General features: G+C 43.8%; 1 protein-coding gene across 1 annotated transcript; it reads left to right on the top strand.

The window, feature by feature from the left end:
- The first annotated feature begins 473 nt into the window (after positions 1-473).
- On the top strand, positions 474-20,230 carry THSD1 (thrombospondin type 1 domain containing 1). The gene is made up of 5 exons (XM_084826441.1): positions 474-1,282; positions 4,152-4,291; positions 7,851-8,804; positions 13,391-13,555; positions 17,239-20,230. Exons 2-5 carry the CDS (start codon positions 4,234-4,236, stop codon positions 18,606-18,608), a joined length of 2,547 nt encoding a protein of 848 aa, XP_084682567.1. The 5' UTR covers positions 474-1,282; positions 4,152-4,233; the 3' UTR covers positions 18,609-20,230.
- The last annotated feature ends 912 nt before the right edge of the window (positions 20,231-21,142 follow it).

Raw genomic sequence — 21,142 nt, 5'->3', positions numbered from 1 at the left:
CATGTGTGTGGGATCTAATATGAAGGAAAAGGAATGGCTGTCCTGTCCAATTCCCAGTTAAAAATGATGAACCATCGTAACAGTTTCACATCAACAGCTGCAGCAGGCTGCAGGCAGGCCCACGGGTCACCTGGCAAGCCTTCCACGCTACAGTGAGATGGACTGTATTTCTGTGTCAATTATAATTCTGTCTAAATGTACATCTGGGTATATAAATCGGCATATACAAATGTTAAGCAAAGCACTGTCCTTTTGGGGGGTGAGTAGAGAAAACTCCCTGGAAAAGACCCTGATGCTGGGAAAGATTGAAGGCCAAAGGAGAAGGGGAAGAGAGGACGAGATGGCTAGATAGCATCGCCGATGCAATGAATATGGGCTTGAGCACGTTCCGGGAGAGAGCGGAGGACAGGAAGGCCTGGCGTGCTATGGGCCGTGGGGTCACGAAGAGAAATTGCTCCGCCCGCCAACCAGTTAGACACTTGGGGTAAAATCCAGTCATGACAAACTTACCCGCCATTCATTTCAGTGGGTCTACTCTAAGTAGGGCTTGCGCGAGATTTTGCCTCAAGTGTCTAGCGGGGTGGGGGCGGTCGCGCAGCACGTATGGTGCGGCAACTGGAGGCGCAACTGTGCCGTCCTGGCCGGGGCGCAGCCCGCGCACGCTGAAGGCCGCCTCTTTCCTGCGGGGAGCTGACGGGTAGGATGCGCTCCTGCCTGCCCTTCCCAAGGCAGAGCTCGGCGGCCGCGCCGGCGCTCTCCCGGAGCAGGGCGGGCCAGCTGCTCTGCCCGTCTGCCGCTTTGCGCCACGCCCGGGTCGGGAGGCGCGTCTCTGCAACTTCCAAGAGCGTCGGACGGACTGGCCGCCGGGCCCCTGGCGCCCCCGCTGCGCGGCAGGCGCGTCTCGCTCGGCGGCTGGGAGAGTCCCCGCGTGCCTCCCGCTCGGACATGCGCCTCCAAAGCGGGGAGAAGCCGGCGAGAGGTCTCCGGCGCGGGCTGCCGCCGCCAAACTCCTTCACCTGACGCCGCTCCCGTGTGCGTCGGGCGTCGGGTCCGAGAGTCAGAAGTGCCGAGTGCGCCTGCAAAGGGAAAGGGCGCCGCCGAAGCACTTTTCTTGAGGAAAGTTTGGACTCTCAGCGCAAGAAGAGGCGAGCCCTCCCCTCTGCCCAGCGTCAGCAAAAAGAAGAGCCCCCGTGGGTGTTAAGGGTGCCCTTTTTCCTGCGAGCTCCCTCGCTGCTTTGCTTCTCCCAGACACAAGTTAGAAGAAAACATACTTTTGAAGGCGGTAAGTATATACTGAGTTATGATCGATTAAACTAATTATAGGAATGAAGAACAGGAGAAAGTCTCTCTCTCGACATACATACCTATACCTATATATGTGGTGTGTATACACACGCACACAAATTGTATTTTAAATCTGCTCTTAGGTGTTCCTCCTTAAAGAGGTACCGGCAACTTCTAGGCTGCGACGCTACCAAGACATAAGCTCCATATAAGCTCTGCTAAACAGTGGGACTGCTTTGTTGATGTTATGTTATAAGTGTTGAAAGTGTTTGGCTTTGTGACTATATTTTATAGGTTATGTGGGAAGGAATCTATGGGTAAAATCCAATGTAAGCCCTACTTAAAGTAGACCCGCTGAAATGAATGAGACAAGTTAGTCATGACTAACTTAAGTCCCATTTATTTCAGTGGGTCTACTCTAAGTAGGGCTTAGTTGGATTTTACCCCATGTTTTAATTGTACTTGTTTTTACAGTGCATTGATAGGTTGATCAGTTCAATAAGGGTGCAATCCTATGCAAGGTTAGAGAGAAAAAAGTTCTACAATTCCCACCATTCCCCAGCCAGCATGGGTTGACTTTTTTCTCTCTCAGCTTGCATAGGATTGCACCTTACATCTGTGAATGTGTTCTTAAAAACTGTAATTAATTATTTGTATTGCCTATTTTCTAACATGACCCTGGATTTCTCACTTAGGATTTAGTCAACTCTTTCCCACACACATTCATGTTTCTCTTCCTTTATACATTCGTTTATTATATTTGTTAGTCCCTCAATAACACAGGTCCCTTGGGCAACATATAATTGAATCATTTAAAATAATTAAACCATAGAATCCATACAATACAATTGTAATATATAATATATTATGCACACAAATATCCTGGCACACACAACTGCAGAGGTGCCTTTTTATTTCATTGCTTTATGTGCCAGTCATTCATGTGGATTGTGTTGTGAAACTTAGCAGTGGTCCTATAAGTTTCTTCTATGGATGCTTGTGGTTTTCAGGTCAACATCATACTATATGGACAAGTACTCCCTACAACAGCAGCAATATCTGATTTTTCCCAACATGGTCAGAGAGGCGGGCACTTTGTGGCTTGTTTTCCTTTCTTTTGCATTGCTTGTAGTTGTACTTCCCTTTTGAAACAATGGGTGGGCCTAACCTTTCCTTAGTAACACCAGTAGAAATCCTGTTGGGTGTTAACAATAAAAGGACACTGTACAGCTATTCCATCTTTTCTTCCTTAATGGATGTTGTTCTGTTTAAAAAAAATCCCCTGAATGAGGCAGTGCAATTGCACAATAAAAGCCTCATCTGGAAGCACCCTTTGTCTCTGGGAATTTGTACTAATAACAGAGCCAACACTATTCCAGTTTGTCCTTCGTGTTGGTTTTACAACTATGGGTGCATTCATTTGTTGTAAATGTCCATATTAATGTGGCTCTAAAATCCAAAAATGAATGTTTCCCTTAAGGAAGTTAATGTTTTCTCAGTGTGTTTTTGTGGTATACTAAAAATACCAAAAAATACAACTGTAGCTTGTTTTTTCTCTAGCACCTTTCCTAACTCTCAAGGATAATGTTCTCTGAAGAAACATCATTATTGTCACAAGGGAAAAGTTAACAGCAAGGAAATTGATTCTTTATGGATTTTTCATATCTTGACCTTAAAACTTCCTGTTCCAGAACAGGGAGCACCAAAAGCTTATACCGGCACTGTATCACACAGTGTGACATTAGACTGATGCTGCAACAATATTACACTCCTCTTACCAGTAGCAAATTGAGGACTGTGTTGCTAGTCTATTATGAGACAGTTGGGAGTGATGTGGCAATCCTATGCCTGATTACTTGGGAGTAAGTCCCACTATGTCTCATCAGCGGGCTGCATTCAACATTACAGAAGTGCACTTCTGCTTGTGCAGCGGGATTTCCCTTTGTTCTTTTCCCTCCCCACCCATAGCCCCAAATCTGCTCCAAAAGGTTCTTCCAGCCTTCTGGAGCAGAGTTGGGGGATATGCAGGTGACTGCAGGGAGGAGGGAAAATCTGTTCTGTCAGTGGTTTCCATTCCACTGGTGGATGAACAGCATTGGATAAAAACCCAAATGGACCCACACCCATGCAAGTGTGCATGGGATTGCATCTGAGTTCCAGAACCACCTACACAGACATGCAGACTTGAACCCACCTAAAATCTGGCTCTTTCCTCTTGTCTTGCCCCCTCAGCTTCTTATTCGGGTGTAAGTAGCTGGTTATTACTTTAAGGGTGCAATGTTGGCTAAGGAATGCTGGAGCTGGAGCTTTCTTCTGTCTGAACATGCATAGGATTGCACTTTAATAGATTTGGACTGGACTGTGTTCATGCTTAGGAAAACTCCCTTTATAGCGTGCGTGTGTCTGCTCCTTCATACAACCAGTTTAAAATTACAGCTTCCCAACTGATAAAATTGAAGTCACTTCATTGTAAGTTTGAGTGAATCCTGTATCACTGATCTGCTACCACAATCAATACTTTCTTGCAAGGAGGCCAAATGTGATGTTGTAAGAAAGGAGTATTCTGTGACAGAGGGTCTCTTGTATAATGGATTCACACAAGGAAGCAGTCAGGATCACTGTACACTAAAAATGCAAATCTGTGTGTATGTGCACAAGCACATTTATACAGAGGTAATCAAACTTGAGAAATCATCTATTTTTATAATGTGATGAAGTCAGAGGCATTATGACATTTCTGTGGAGCATATCCCAGGGAAGGGGAGAAACATTATTTGTAAGAATAAACTTCAGGGTCCTGCTAATTTCCTTTTGAGGCAGATTTTAAAAGACTATTCTAAATGTTTTCTCTGGTTTTTCATTTTCAGTTGTTTTTGAAAGAATACATTGTACTTTGGGCCCAGAATGGAACATGAGGCATAAGAGGAGCTGGGAGTCCACCTGATCAGAATGAAACATATGTTGAAAGATTTTTCAAATCTACTGCTAGTTGTGCTCTGTGATTATGGTGAGTATGTGGTATAAATAGTTGGAGATATTTCACTGAGGTAATTTTGAAATGTATAGGTATTAACAGATGACTTGATGTATGTGTTTGATGTATAATATTAAACCTAAATACAGATAAGCAAGGTCATAGAATCAAGTCTCTAAATTTAACATAGTGTCTTTTCAGTAGTAATAATTGTTCCATTTTCTTTTAGGTTGTTGAAGACTTTCACCTTATTTCTCGCTTTTCTCTGAGCTAAGCATCCCTAGACCTTAGTTTCTTCAACCTTTTCTTCTATACTTAAAATGTTCTTCTCCAAATAGGATACACCAGAGAAGGCTTTAAGCAGTGCTGAGAAATCTAGTTACTTGACTAAAAACAATATACTGAGGATATCTGGGTTGGGTTTATATTAGCAATCTATCATGGGATCTAAGGCCGGCGACAGGCAATAAAATTATTCTAAAGCAGTTTAGAAGGGGCATTGCTTTCCATGGTTCTGCACATACTTTTCTTTTGCCCCACTGTGGCTAAAACTTTTGTCAAGTGTTTGAAATGGAATGAAAACCTGTTTACCAGAGTTGAGAGTGAGATGAGTGCATATACCATGAGGAGTGATTCCCTCTTTGAAACCCTCTCTAAAAACGTCCCAGGCTTGCCTTAGATATTGTTTCACGCACATCATTCTTTGTTTTCCCAAATGGTAGAAAGTTTCAGGAGCAGGAATTCTAGGACACCTCTGGTGACTTCATTATACCTACTCCTGTATACCAACAGCAAATTCATTCACAAAGTATAAATCCTTATGTAGCCAAAATGGCACCACCATGGTATCAGCAGGCTTGCGGAGAACCCCAAGGTTTGCAGAAGTACAAAAAATATTAGAAAAAAATATCCCAACGGATATGCCAAAACAGCCCAGTCAGGACTGAGCATCGTGAGTGGCTGTGACTGTTGGATGGCAGGGGAAAAGGAAGACCAGTGAGAAAAGGGAATAGAATGGAGTATCCAGGAAATGGTATAGCTGGCCGGAACCCTGAACAGAAGCACTGTGTGCTGCTACATTTTGTTGGAGATCTCACTTGTTACTATACAACTGGAGCATGGGAGAGCAGGTAAATACCCAGAGAGTGCTAATATTTTAATTCCTCCCACTCTCCCCTCTAGTGAAAGAACGTGTGCTTGGAACACCACCAGCCCTGCCCTGAATCCAGCTATCTGCAAAATCTCATATTTCACCTATTGAGCAGGAGAGAGGGCAAGATAGATGGCTCTGGGATACCACAGGGAACAGCTATGGAGGGTCTGGCCTTGGTGTGGTGGGAGCTGAATCCTTCTGTCCAGCTATTGTCAACTTTATTTTTCCTCTTTCATTCCTTCTTTCTTTCTGTGATACACATGCTAAATGAAATATTCATAAGCTCTGCCATGAAAGGAGCCTTTAAAGTGCATCCAACATGGGTGGTATTTTCCAGAATTCTATTTCAAAAGCAGCACTCCCTTTCTCATGTTATCTTAACTAAAATGCAAAATAAATGAAGCATTAGTGGGTCACCAGGGTTGGCAGTGGCTTATAATATAGTTCAGGGCTCCCCACTTGTTCACCAACCTTTCTGATAGTCTGCCCATACTGGTGAAACGGTTCAGAAGGAAGTGGGCAAATGCACACATCACTCGCAGATGTCATTGGGACAATTATTACAGAAGATGCCCTAAGATTCTTGGTGCTAGGCCTTTTCAGCTTTCCAGATGGTCTTGTCTTTGATGATCTTTAAATACTAAAGGATATTCTTGTGTTCAAAAATGTTGAGTTCGAAACAGTCTCCTGCAATGTCCTTTCAAATGCACATTAGAAAATACTAAAAAGAAATACTCTATATGTGTTCCATGGGCATATTAGACGGTGGGGCAAATTCATAAGGTTTGCGAGAAGGGCAAAACGTTCCAAATTCAGCTGAATTTACTCCACTAAAAAAATAGTGGGATGAATTCTTAGCTGAAATGCTGAAACTGCGAAATGAAGGATTATGTTGCAGTGAGATAGTAAATCAGGAGTAGGCAACCTCCAGATGTTTTGGACTGCAATTCCCATAAACCCCAGCCAGCATGGCCATTGGTCAGAGATTATGGGGAGTTGCAATCCAAAACATCTTTGTGTACTATGTTGCCTATCCCTTGGGTAAATTATTATTGCCTTAAGTTTATACTGGAATGCAAGGTGATAAAAGTATCAGATATGTCTTATAGTCAGTCCTATCAGCTGTTCAGAAATTGCTTACTGCAGGTCCACAATTTTTAAAATATAAAGTCAAGTCATACAACTATACATTTCTTTCCTCCTTCCACTCCCCCAGTAATTCCACTTTGTTAATACTGTACAAAACTGTCTGTACAGACATATGTATGTGTTGTCAATTGCAATTAGGACAGCTCAAAAGATCTGGGGTGCAGCTCAAAAAAAGATCTAATGACACCCCTGCATTGGATGGGATCCAGAGTATCTGTTCCATTTGTAGAAGGGACTGGGATCCAGCAGGAGCTCCTACTGGAGGATGTGGAAGGGGAGGTGATTGTCTCCAATTCTTCCTGCAGCCCCCAGCACCACTCCTACATTTTTCTGGTGGGTTCTCTAGAGCACTTTTCAGGAGGCAGGAGAAATTGGTGAACATCCCCTTCCTCCCCACTCCTGTGAACTCTGTATTCAACCCATTGCTTATATGAAATTATAAAATAAATGTTGTATAATTAGATAGTTTTACTGCTGAGGTATTGGATTATTCCCTGAGGAAGAACATCAGCTTGACAGCAGCGGTAATCTAATCCCCCCAGTATGGAGCTGACAGCATCTGCAGCTTCTTTTTTTCTGTTAATTGAATGAATTGTGATTTCATATTTCCTTGTTTGCTCATTTCTTTATATATTATGAATAACGTGTTTGCAGTTACGAGATTTGCTTCTTTTCTTCAAGGAAACCAAAGAGTGAGATGTCTCTTGTGGCCTAGGGCATTATGGGTGCAGGTTGATTGGTGCAAATGGCTGTCCGGTAACTTGGAGCATGTGTGTTTGGTTATTATTCAGAAAGCTTCAGTCTTCAAAAGCCTCTTTTACTTGCTGCATATTATTTATTATTTATTATTATTTATTATTTATTTCATTTCTATACCGCCCAATAGCCGAAGCTCTCTGGGCGGTTCACAAAAATTAAAACCAAACAACACACAATAAAACAATTTAAAATATATAGAACATTAAAACCACAATATAACATAGCAGCAGTGCAGGAGTTTAAAATACAGATTTAAAACAGCAAAGATAAAAATTTAGAAAGCTAAAATGCTAAAATGCCTGGGAAAATAAAAAGGTCTTCACCTGGCGCCGAAAGGAATACAATGTAGGTATATGTTTTGGGGTAACTGACCACCAGCAGGTTGAGGTGAAGAATGGATTTGGGAACTACTTGTTAGCACAGATTAATGTTATGTTGGATTTTCTGAAAAACCCTTAAGTCCCTCTTCTCTTCTCTTTTCCCACTCTTTTGATTCTCTCTGCTCACTGTTAAATTTGTTCTTCTTCCCAGTTCTTGGAGCAATGGAATATCTTCTCTTGGAGCAACCAACTCATGTAGCTTTAAGCAATAGCACGGTCTCAGTTGGCTTCCAGAATGATTATGGTGACAATATGACAATGAAAAATATCTCCATCCTGCTAATAGATGCCAGCACCAACCAAACTGTTGCAAGAAAACAGCTTCTGCAAAACCAATACCAAGATATTGCTATCTTTGAATGTGTGCATTTTAAGAGTGCTGGGAACTATTGGTTCAAAGTGGCTTCTGAAATCATCAATGGCACTGATCCCCAGTGGAATGGAGAGAATATCCCATTGAGTGTGAAGTGGCCTATATTTCACTTGGATTTGAGGAGGACCTCAGAAGCGTATGGGACTTCCCTTCAGCTCAAGTTGTTTACCAATGAATATTTATGTCCAATAAATAAGACTGTGGTTTCTCTTGATATAATATTGACCAGCAGCTTATACGAACTAGGGACATTAATTTCAAATGAGACTGTGGGATTGAGAACAAGTAAAAAACTTAGTCTCTTTAGGTCCCAGTGGATGAAGTTTGACTGTCAGTTGATTGGCCAAGAAGCATACATTGCTGTAATATTGAAATCAGCAGAGACCAATTCAGTCATTGCATCGACAGGACCTGTAGATCTTGTGCGTAAATTTGGCTACAAACTAGTTGTGGCAGAAGAAGTGATATGTGAGTCTTCAGTTGTGGTTTCTGTCATTCCTCCTCCATGCACGTCTTCTGAGGGGCTCATTGCTGTGTTCAAAGATCATCTTGGGCCTTTGGGGCGTGTAAGGCTACATGAAAGCATCATGAATCCAGACAACGACCAGATAGAATTAAACTGCACATTGTTCGACAAAGGCACAAACAAATACTGTTTTGAATTTAGCCATTTGAACCAAATCACCTCCCCACCAAGAGCAAAAGAATGTGTACTAATCCAAAGAAATATTGGTCTGTATTACCTTCCACAAAATGCTTCATTTGAAATGCTGAAGGATTACAATGCCTGCCTGATTGTGTGTCATGCATCTGTGCATTGTGGAACTTAGAATATGATACAAAACGTACAGGGCAATCCAGCCCGTTTCTTACAGGCACAATTCTGCACCAGTGCAGAGCTTCAGGCACAGGATAAGGCACGAGAGAGCCCTTGCACTGGCCCTTAAGTGGGGAAACAGCATGTACCCAAGCAAGGGCTAGCAGATGACAGGAAGGCTCTAAAATCAGTTATGGAAGTCCTCTCCCATGCATGCAGCTCTGCACTGTGGGAGGGGATGGATTGTGCCATTCATTTAATTAAAGTAATCTTGGCTTTATTTTTGTTTGTTTTAAAAAAAATATTGCTATGTTGTGATCTTCGCATAATCTTTCCCATGGCTTCTAAGCTGGGTCCCCTGCCTTTCTGCTAGTCCCTCTTCAAACCATACTTCCTTCCCTTTTTACCTTGTTTCATCTCAGTCTTGTGAAATCATTCCAAATTCTGCAAAGACTCAAATTGTGCCAAGACAAACCAGTTGATAAATAAGGCAGAATTGCTGGGTTTGAATGTGGGAGATACAGCTTCAAATCCCTGCTTGGCCAAAAAGCTTTCCAGATGGCCTTGGGCAAGCCACTTCTTTGTTTCTTTTTAACGCAGCAGTCTGGATGCAGCAAACGCTATGGCAAATGCATCCAATGTGAAAAGGAGTCCCCAAAGACTCAGAGAAAAGTGCCAGGGAGATGCAATTAGCCATGGGCTCTTTGGCACATGCTCACTGCATGTTTTGAGGTGTGCAGCTCCTTTTCACAATTTATGGTAGGAAAGGAAACATGGGCAGGATGCTTGGTGTACCAGGTTGCTGTAAAGCATGTCTGTTTCACAGCCTAGTCTGCCTCGCATTGTTTCGGGGAAGAAATGAACTAAAAGACACGTCAAATCTCATAGCATGCTGCACAGATAATTGACAACAATACCAAAGAGGGTGGCTATGAAGATGATCAATTGGAAATATGCTTAAGAGAATGGGAACAGTGTTTCCTATGTTCTTAATTAGTATGGGTTGGGACACCACAAGTGTGGGTGGGCAATGCTTTACCTAGTCGGTATACTTCAACTTCAAGTTGGCTCTGCCCACCAATATAGATGATGGACTTGAAAGAATGTGGAATCTCGCCAGGTGAAAATAAGATCTCTCTGAACTAGCTTTTCCCAACCCAGTGCCCTCTAGATATGATGGATTGCAACTCCCATGACTGTGCTGGCCAGTCTCCCATTTGGAGGGCACCTGCTTGGGGAAGGCTGCTCTAACCTGTGGCTGAATGAGTGCCTGCTGGAAGGGTGTGGACTGCTGCTGGTTGGAGTTGTCAAAACGTCCTGTCCAGGAGGGCAGGGCACCAGTGCCATTGACTAGCACTTGCTCAAGAAGCCATTATTGATGCTGGTTATATAGCTGCCTATTACCCCATTTCCAACTTCTCTTTCTGGGAGAAGGGCACAGAAAGATATGTTAAGGCTTCCGGTAGTAAGAAATGACAGGTCCCGACTGGGAAAAACTACCTGCTTCACTAAGAGTCCTGTGGCTATAAAGGACGCTGCCATCTGAAGTTCCTAGTTTTTTCCTATTCTGCTCCTGCCAGCGTGATCAGTACTGGCTGGGCTAGGCAGGCCAAATAGCCTGACTCAGTATAAGACAGCTTCCTATGTTCCTAGGTGAAGTATTCCAAGGTGGGCAACCTGAGACCCTCAGCCTAATTTGAAAGCGGTCTGCAAGTAATCAGTTCAGAACTCTGGCAGAAGTGATCTGTCCCTGCCCCAGCAGCCCATTGAGCAGAGAGGAAGAGGGGGTGGCAGAAAGAGAAACAAGATGTCCACCACCAGAAGATTTCCCTTGAGGGAATGTGGCCCTCGACAGAAAAAAGATTTAGAGACTTTTAATTGGGCATGTTGTCCAGACCTGCTAAGTGTAAGCACATGTGGCCAAGCTGGGGCTTTGAGATCTATAGCTCAGAGGGACTTACTGGGTGTTGAAATGTTTTACTTGTTCCTCACAGGCCCAGAGCATGGGACCTGGTAGCTATTGCTGTGGGATCCTTTAGAGCAGGGATAGGGAACCTGTGGCCCTCCTGAAGGTGGGGACTACAACTCCCATCATTCCTCACCATTGACCATGCTGGCTGGGGCTGATGGGAGTTGTGGAGTCCCACAGCAAATGGAAGGCCATAGGTTCCCTGCCCCTGCTTTAGAGGGTTCCGTCTTGTGGTGGGACCATGTGGAGATGTGCAAGTGACCTCAGTACACTGACAACACCAGGCGTTGTCTCTGCCTCCTCATTTTCTTGTATTACTTGCATAGCTTCTTGGCACAGTCTGGAATAGCAGCACACAAGGCAACTAAAGCTGAATCCAGACAAGGCTGAGGTAATGTTGGCCAAGAGATCTAGTGTTGAGAGGATCTGGCCTTCTCCGCTTACAGAGGGCTGGTTTACACAAGCACACAGAGCACCAGATTTCTTATTGCTTGATATCTCTAAACTTAATGGGTGAACTGTTGCAGCTGAGAAGTACAGTGTTTGACTTGATATTGGGTGATACAGTTCTGCCTAGGGCAGGGGTGGGAAACTTTCTTCAGCCCGAGATCCAAATTGCAAAATGGGAAAGGGGTTGGAAAGTGATTATTACCATTTTAAGCCTATTCAGAAATAAGCGGGACAAGGCTTCTGCATGTCTACACAGAAGTAAACTGGACTGAATCACTCAGAAGCACTTTCAAACAGCATTCCAAATACCAAGCCTCTGCATGTCTGCTCAGAAGTAAGCAGGTCTTTGCCTGCAAAATGCACCCTTCCATCTGCACAACAGCTCTCCTACCTGCAGAATGCACCACTCAAAATCTTTGCAACAGCTTGATGCTTTACATGGTATTTAAAGTTTAATTGCTTTTAAATTCCCTCTTATCTGTGGTGATAGGTGATCACAGATAACAAAAGAAGCTTGCAGTGGGATGAGGAACCCCCAGGAGCTGGATCCAGCCCATGAGCCAGAGTTTCCCCATACCTCGTGGCCTAGGGTGTTTGGTCTAACTTCCAAGTGCACATTAGGGAGCTGCCTTATATCAACTCAGACCGTTTATCCTTCTAGCCTAGTCCTGTCTACTCTGTCTGGCAGTGACTGTCCAGGATCTCTGGCAGAGGTCTTTCCCATCTCTTGCTCCCTAGTCCTTTTTAACTGGAGATGCCAAAGATCAAAGCCGGGACCTTACGCCTGCAAAGCATATGCTCTCTACCACTGAGCTTCTTCACAGGTCCCTCCCCCTGATATCAATCAATGGTACAGTCCTTTAACGTTGTCATTTAATGCTGGTTAGCTAACAAGCGATGAACACATGCATGTGAACTGGCCTCCAAACTACAAAGTCAGATGGCAGCCAGAACATTTATTATCGCCAGCTTAATTTCCCCACAAGGTGGAGGCTTTTTCTCTCTCCCCAGTCTAGACATTCCAAGCAGTATCATCAAGGCTGGGCTGTTGTAACATGGCGCATGCTGAAAATCACTTAGAGCATCCTTCCCCCAATGTATTGTCCTCCAGATGTGTTGGACTGCAACTCCCATAATTCCCAGCCAGCATGAGAGTTGCAGTCCTAGATACCTGGAGGGCACCATGCTGGGGAAGGCTGGATTAGAGGCTGCAGCTGATGTAGTCACTTCCTGGTGGAGTTGGGCCACAGTGAGCTTCTCTACATGAGGCTGTTAATCTGCTGCATCTACTGTTGGTTTCATTGCAGAATTGAGATCCAAGCACTACTTGAGGAGTATTTCCTTTCCTGCTTTTCTGCTACATAACCTCTAGCTGGCACTATGGTATAGCAGAATAGCACAATACAGAAGAGGGAATAGTGTATTCTTTCACCATCAGAAATAATAACCAATTTTCCCTGCTCTAAAAAAACTTTGCAAAAAGTGTTGTTTACAAACAGAAGTGAAACTGGAGGATCATGTTGTTTAAAGAACCCGTAAACAATGGTGAGTAGGGAATGATGAGTGCACAACAAATGCCTCATGTAGAAAAGCCCATTACATTTGTTCCCCAGACTGTCTTTTGCCTGCCAGGCACAATGCAAGGATATCTTTCCAGAAAGGATTCTCAGCCTCAGAAGTGTTGCCAAGCAGGTGACCACTTGCAGTCTGTTTATGTAAGACTGCATTTCCAGAAATCCCCTGCTGTCATTGGCATCTTCAGCCTTGTGAATCTCCCAGGTCTCTTGCTTGCCACAGTTGCTACTGTATCCAGCAGCCATTTACAGTCGAACTTGCATGTGGATAACTTATTCCCCATAAGAGGTTTGAAAACTGGATCCACCTACTAATATTAATAGATGGTAGCAGATAGTTTTCTATTGGTTTTTCTACAGGACTGATTGTTTGATTGATTGATTGTTCCTAACCTATTTTCAAAGTTAGTCAGCCTGTCTCTCTCTCTCTCTCTCTCTCTCTCTCTGTGTCTGTGTCTGTCTTTAACAAAATGTTCCCTCCAGTAATGTAATTTTTATGTATCCACAGGGTCCTGGAGTCTTTGGCAGGCCTGGAGTCCTTGTAGTGTGACTTGTGGGGACGGCTTCCGTGAGCGCTACCGAGAGTGCCTCACATCTTTCCCAGTCCCGATAAAGCAAGGGTGCGTGGGGCAACAACAAGATATTTCGCTGTGCTCTTTGGAGGAATGCTCCAGTACGTAAGCTTGGTGTTGGGAAGGCATCCTCCTTGATGATGATTTTGTTCCACTCATCTTTGCATGTCACTGTGAGTTCTCTCTGTTCCAGTGCATATTGTGTGGGGACAGGTGTCTATATGAAACGCCAGTGCAGGTAGAAGTGAAGGAAGGAGACCCAAGTGTAGAGCCTAGATATGATCAGGTTTTGTACACCCGCACATCTTACAGCACATGAAGGTGCCATTTAAGAATGGCATTCACACATCTGTTTCACACTGAGATGCATATTCGGAAAACACCCAAACCTAGTTGGTTGGATTTTACTTAATCAGTAAAATTGCCATTGTATTGCTATTCTTAAGTGACCACTGTGTAGATATTAAGATCGTGGTCTTCATGTAGTGTGTGTTAAGTTAAAAGGGCTTAGCAGTACCAGGGCTGTATTTATTATATTTTGTTTGAGTTACTAGATAACCCCGGACAAAATCTACCCCCTGTCCTTAATTAGCTGTGGTCGGGATCCCTGTACATCTCTCAGCCATGATTATTTATGCTCTGTCTTGTGCCTCTTTGGAGTAAAACACTCTTTTTAACTACAAGTACATACATTACAATGTGACAAAACAAATAACAAAATATTGTGCATAAGAGAGCATATGACATAGATACGAAGTCACAGTCCAAAATGCTTATAATGCAGATTTCAAGATGAGTACCGCCTGCGCCTCTTTGCTTTCATTTGTCTCTGTCCACCACTGGGCCCAGACAATTACTTCCACTGCCCCTTTTCTGCATCTGTGCAGGATTAATCCTTGCTAGGCTGGTCAGAAAGATGCTAGTTTTGACCAGTCAGAGGGAGAAGGGCAGGCTGTGTGCGAGATAGGATGAGAGGATCATGTGGGCCCAGAGCTGCATGATCCACACACTCTGCCTCAAGCAGGGTGGCCCTGTACCCTCTTATGCAGAGGACTGTCCTCAGTTTTTATGGGCTGCCCAGTCCAAGTCCAGTTTAAAGATCAAGAACCATCAGAAGGGAGAGCAAGCAGGGGCCTGAAAGTTGCCCATCCACAGTGACCACCCCGGCAGCAGACTGAGCAAGGCGCCTAGTGGGCACCTCGTCACAGTCTTCTCCACTATGGGCAGATGGATCGTATATCCACTTAAATTACAGTAATTGTTTCTACATGTGCATTTACGCATATAAATTACTGTGTGCAGACTTCATGCAAACGTGTCCCCTGTTTGTCCTCTGTTTTTGGCAATGTGCAAGTGGCCACCCTAGCCTCAGGTGGGTGTCCCGTCCCATGCCTGTTAATGCCCATAGTGCAGGATGCTTTCCTGTCTGATTCCAGCAAGGAAACATCATGCACCCTACCAGTAGTTCACGTGCCACGTGTGGCAAGCTAGGCATTTCCCAGACAGTAATGCATCTTGTGGGCCAAACCACCTGGCTTAGCTGAGGCAGAAGTATGTGTTTCAGCTTGTTCCTTTTAAGCATTCTTAATTTGCATTTCTCAAAATGTTTCACAACGTCCTGGATGCTAACGTAGAGCAAGGCTCCTCCAAGGTGACTGGTTCAGTTAATTGCTGCAGTGACTGCCTTGTTTCCTGCATAAGTAGCTTGCCATCAAGTTGCTCACATGGGGATTGTTACTTCCACACGAACTTCATGGATTTGCACAGATATTTCAGCAGTACAATGAATATTGGCTAGGGGAGAGAAGAAGCAACTGGCATTTTAAGAAAAACTCTTTAAAAATATCTACATATACACAACTCTTGCAGATAAGGAACATAAGGTTGCTTCTACAAGTAGTAATCCACTGCTTGTTACCCAAATGTGACATTGTCAAGCAGGAGCTGGCCCAAGGAACTGAGGATGAACTAGAATCTGAATAATGGTATAAACTAGGAGATCAAAATCCAGAGAATAAAGCTGAAAGGAAGTGTTAGCTGGAGATATAAGATCATCATCTGTTTGGGCAAGGGAATCAACACCAGTAAATCATTCTGCTGGAACCACCCCATGCCTGTAGGCTGGGCCAAGTAGAATATGAACAGAGCAGGAGAGCGGGATCCAGGAGTAGCAAGAAGGTAGAATTCCCATTATGCTTTGTCAAGGCAAAGCATAATGGGAACCCAAGCAACCAGGGGGCTGTCTTCACGAGTGATTTAGTGCAAAGTTAGAGCAATCTGAGGGCCTTCGTGACAGACGATGTCATCACCAATCTGCTGCCAACCAGCCGCTTCCCTCTTGAAAAGCTGCATTTTCTGAAACTCCTTTTACTCCAACCTTTTTACTGAAACCCTGGCAGTTGTACCACAGTGGGCCATGCCCCTCCTGCATTAAATCCTGGGCATGCCTCTGTGACCTGGCAGTGACGTGGTCAAGGGGGTGGGACACCCCATTCCCTCTTGTTTCCCCAATGGGAGTAGTTTTTCCCATTGAGAAAATCCCCAGGAGCACAGTAGCGACCCCTCACATTACTACAGTAGTGGGGACACTCATTCACCTTAGCCGGCTTTATCGTTAATATATCCCCCCCTTCTGTGCATGTTTACTCAGAAGTAAGAAATCTCGCTCCCCTACAGTGAAAGGCTAAAAGGCTAACTTAGTAACTTGCCCTAAAGCACTCTTTTAGTTTTCCTTTGCTCTCTTAAATCCTTATTGCGATTTTGTGCTTCTTTGATGTTCTGTAGTTTCTCTGATGTAGAATCGTTTTTCCATTGTTATGTAAAGTCCCTTCTGGATAGCTTTATCACAGTAATGATCTTTTGGAGTTGGGAGAAGGAGAAAAGGAAAAAAGGGGGGTGGAGGCAAAAGTGCACGCATGGGGAAAAATGGGGTGGGAGCAATAACTCAGCAGCAGATTGCTACAATGTGATGAAATTGGGGTGAGGTGAAGCTCTCAGGTGGAGCCTTTAGATGCTGCATTGGAGAATTGGGGATTTTGGCTTCTTCAGGGAAATCTGCACACATGGGGGAAATTAGTTGCTCTCCATTTATAATAATGTAGTAGCAAGGGGGCAGGGGCAGGAAACAAGCCTCTCTCATTGGTTGAGCAGCCCCTGCCAGGTTGATTACATTCAGTTCTACTCCCCGTACCCGACCCAGAAGTATGTTCCTTTCAAGCGCTGCGTGGAAAACCGAATTTCAAAGGTATATTACACTCGGTTTATCTTGCTTCATGTGTCCCTGACAGACCAAAGCCGATTCCATGAAAATCCAGGTAATACTCCAACACGCTTCTCAGTCCGTTGTCATGAAGATCCCACCCCCGCCCCCCGGATGATAGGCTGTTAAAAGGCAGCATCCCAGCCAATGAAGTTATGGGTCATAGGGTGCTAGCAAGAACCACCTGTACAAATACTACAGCTCTGTTTCATACTGACAGGACCTCTGGACCTGCCCTTGCTCGCTGAGCAAGACTGTTGTCCTAGAAGTGGTAGACTTTGTCCCAGCTGGCTCTTGATAATTGACAATTTAACACCCTGTGTCAAGGGTGGGCAAGATGTTTGGGCCTACAGTTCCCATAAATCCCCACCACTGGCTATGCTGGCTAGGGTTGATGGAGTTGTAGACTAAAACACCTGGAGGGCCACAAGTTGCCCACCCCTGCCCTATGTTCATAGGTTGTATATTTCTTGAGAAATAGCTTGTAAGTTGCCAGCTGTCCGTTACATTTACTCTTTGTTTCAGCCACTAAGTCTGCACCCATCACACCACTGCATCCTGAAGAAGGCAAGAAAGCCACTAATAATCTGGTAACTGTCACTGGCATATCCTTGTGTTTATCCATAATCTTTGCAACCATCCTTGTCACCTTATGGAGAAAGCTTTGCAGAACCCAGAAGTGTAGCAGTCGTTGCAACTCTGCCCACTCGCCGAGCTTCCGGAAGAACTCTGATGAGGAGAATATATGTCGAGAGAGACAGCAGCGCGAAAGCTTTTCTGAGGAAGAAGGCCCTTCTAGAGAACCTCCTGAGATACCCTTGAATTTCAGGAGAAGCCTTCATTTTGCTCAAGGAGGAGGAGGAGGAGGTGCTTCTGCTAACGAGAATTTTCAGTCCAACGCTCAAAAAATAATCCCCCCCATTTTCAGCTACCGCCTTGCACAACAGCAGCTCAAAGAAATGAAGAAGAAGGGCCTTACAGAAACAACAAAGGTTTACCATGTTTCCCAGAATCCTTTGATGGACACTGTGAGCCCAGAAAACCAGGAGGCGGCCGCAGCAGCGAACAAGTTTAGAATCAAGTCTCCTTTCATGGAGCAGCAACTTGGTCATCCCAAGTTATCCGGCAACAGGCCCTGTTCTAGGGTGGATTTTACATTATCACAGACCAATCCCATCTTGAGCCCAAGTCAGTCTCTCATTAGAAGAGGTCAGCCCAGATATCTTGATAACAAAGCAGAGCCATCAGAGAGAGGCTATTCACGAAGTTCACAGTTCAGAAGAACAGCTAGTTTTCATGAAGCCAGAAAAGCCAAGCCATTCCGAAAAAGAAGCATGTCCACCCTTACACCAAGCCAGACCCCACACTACCAGTGCAGAGGCAGAACGTGGAACTGTAGCCCAGAAGAACAGCATCGGCTTAAATGTAAAAGCATCAGTCAGAATGCTGTGGAGCTCGAGCTGTGTCACAGCACTCCTTTAACCACTGAATCAATGACCTGTGGGGCACAACCCCCCCACAAATGGGAACCTCCAGGAAAGAGACCAGATCTGGTCAGCAATCGCCAGCCCGTCTCCCAGATGCTATGTGCTGATAGGTCAGAGCAGAAGAGAAATAGGAGTGGCCCCTTTCTGAGCCATATGGATGCTTGGAGGAAAGAACCTGCTATGCTGGCTCCCAATGATAGTCACCAGAGAGGAGATGCTCTGAGCTCTGCCCAATACAGAAAAAGCAAATGCCAGAGCTTCCCATCTGATCAGGACCACCACTTCTACGACAACACTACTTTTGGTCTGACGGAAGCAGAACAGCATATGATTGACCTGCCTGGATATTTTGGTTCAAATGAAGAGGGCGAAATAAGTACTTTAAGTATTGAAAATCTGGTGATCTAAGCATCTGGTTGTAATATCATAGTGATAAAGATCCTGTGGGCTAATGTGAAACATGGCAACAGCAAAGACAACCTTTGCTTTTCTAAAAATGCAAAAACTGAAATCAAATTCCCTCTCCTTGGAGAGCAAGGAGGCTTAACGGTTGTTGCATTTCGCACTTGTGCAAATGTACCCCCGACCACTTTGGAAAAGCAGATAATTCCCTGACATAGAAATAAGTGCTCTCTAAATTCATCCATACTGAAGAATTCCTTGACCTAGTCATAGTTTGGCTTTCATGCTTAGTCTCTCTCTCTCTCTCTCTGGGCTTCTCTACACCAGGGTTTTATCCTGCAGCTTTACCAGGGCTTCTGTTTCTGGATTCTTTGAGGGATTAAGATCAGCTCCTTTACATGTGCTGACACCCGCTGTTTTTCAGGGGGTACTATACTATTTCATTAAGTACTATGTATTTCATTATACAGCCACTAGATGGTGCTGTGGTATAGCACAATTATGGACATTCATGCAGCTATTAAAGTTCATCATACCACTTCTAGAGAAAATGCCGCACTTTCCCCAATCTTAAAAAAGCCACGATAAAGGTCATAAAGCACAGGAGAGGCCCTGGAGGTTGTTGACGTCATGTAAAGGACCCGCAGGCTTCTGTGACTGACCAATCACAAGCACATGATAAAAACATCATGTTGAGATACACACACCCTTTCTGAATTTTCTCAAAAAGAAAACTCTTTGGGCTGGATCCTACATGCTGCTTTGCACTGACCCAGGAGTTCACAGGAATGGGTTTTGAGTGTAGCCTGACCCAACCCCCAGTTTCACCACTGTAATACTTATCAGCTTCTGAATTGGTGATCTCTTTGTCCCCAACCTGTCTTGTAAGTAACTGAGAAGGGGCAATGCATTGCACTGGCAAGGTGACATCTCTGCACTGTGCCATTCCAAGGCCCATCATCCGAGTGGCCTTGAATCTCTGCATTTGGATTTGTATTAGAAATTTGGTGTGGTATTGCCACAGCAGCTGGAAGGAACAATTGCTGGACTACTCTGCTTTCCTTCCCAAGCATTGGATGGTGCTTTAGCTTAAACCACTGTTGGCATCATGGCAATTCAAACTGCCCAAACACTTTCCAAGTCTAGCAGATGACCTCATCATACGTTCCCTGTCCAATTACAGAGTAATCTTATGCTTCAGAGAAGGAGGAGAAGCATCCTCAAAAAGGTGTTTCCACATACAAGGAAACCAATCCTTCCCATACCTCAAGAAGCTGTTACTGAAGTAGAAGTTCAAAATTAATCCTACTTTGTTTACAATTTGGGCTTTCTTTCTTCCATGACAGATGGGCATATTGTTCTAGAAGTTTTTCCCTTCTGGAAGTCTCTGAAGGCTCAATCCTGTGCATATTTAGACAGAAAAAAGTGTGACAATTCCTAGCGTTCCCCAGCCAGCAATCCTGGCTGGAGAATGCTGGGAGTTGTAGGCCTTGTTTCTGTCTAAACCTGCATAGGATTGCTCCCTAAATGAAAAACACACACCCTGAAAGAAAAAGTTCTTTTATAATATACAAATTGTAGACATGGATGAAAAATAAAGGAACTTTTCACTTTTTTGTTCTTATTTTAATAGATGTGATAGAGAGTTACTTGATTGTGATAACATCTTTCCACAATTGCTTCCTTAATTTCATTCAACTTGGATTATGAAAATGTACTTAACCATTTTTATATATATATATATATATATATATATATATATATATACATACACACACACACATATATATACTGATATATATATATGAATGATATATTAGTATCATTGTTTTAACAGAAGGCTGAGTGTAAATCTAGCCCCAAGGCTATACTCAACCCATAGTGGACTCATAAGGTTTTTGTTAAAATTTTATCTTAAGAGTTACAGCTTCCATTTTAAAAGCATGTTTTAAATTACTCAGAATTTTAAAAGCAAATCTTCTGCTTTATTATGCATCAGTCAAGGCTTCACAAGTTTTCTCTTTCTTTCCTCAACTTGAGAAAGCCATTAGAGCCAAACGGAAAATTAAGAGAAGGACTCAACTACAATATAAATGAACCAGCATGTGCATCCAATAGCCAGCATAGATACTAGCCAACTCACAGATAAAACAAGTTTTGCCATTATGGCAAAACTACAACTTTTCCCCTTCATTGGAAATGGTCTGTTAGGGTTCCCACTAAGCAAGTATTGATTTATTACATTTTCACAGACTTGATCCATAGATCTCCTTCTTCCCAACAGCTTATGTACTTTTCCACACTTCTTTTTGCAGGACAAAGTGGTTCTTTGCCATAACTGCAAAAGTTTTTTTTTTTAATTAGGGGAACAATTTTGAATATTGGAAACAAATTTAAGAAGGAGAGCTTATATGGAAAGCTTCCCCTAAGCTTGTTTTATATATAGAATTCTCATATGCTTGTTTTTTAACAAGCTACAAACTGGGATTGGCCCCTTTGCCTGGAGTAAAGGCTTTTTTCCCATGTCAGGCTGACCGTGG

This window comes from Heloderma suspectum, chromosome 1, assembly GCF_057233095.1.
Source record: "Heloderma suspectum isolate Gila_16-S chromosome 1, 16-S_ref, whole genome shotgun sequence".
NCBI classification, from domain to species: Eukaryota; Metazoa; Chordata; class Lepidosauria; order Squamata; family Helodermatidae; genus Heloderma; species Heloderma suspectum.
Note: the sequence above shows the minus strand (reverse complement) of the source record. Positions and strands in the feature narration are given on the sequence as shown.

Bases quoted from the DNA above. Each gene is read 5' to 3' on its own strand.
- THSD1 (XM_084826441.1), top strand. From the start codon at position 4,234: ATGAAACATATGTTGAAAGATTTTTCAAATCTACTGCTAGTTGTGCTC. The intron at 4,292-7,850 runs GTGAGTATGTGG...TCTTCTTCCCAG, and splicing joins AGTTGTGCTCTGTGATTATG to TTCTTGGAGCAATGGAATAT. The intron at 8,805-13,390 runs GTCTGTATTACC...ATGTATCCACAG, and splicing joins ACTAATCCAAAGAAATATTG to GGTCCTGGAGTCTTTGGCAG.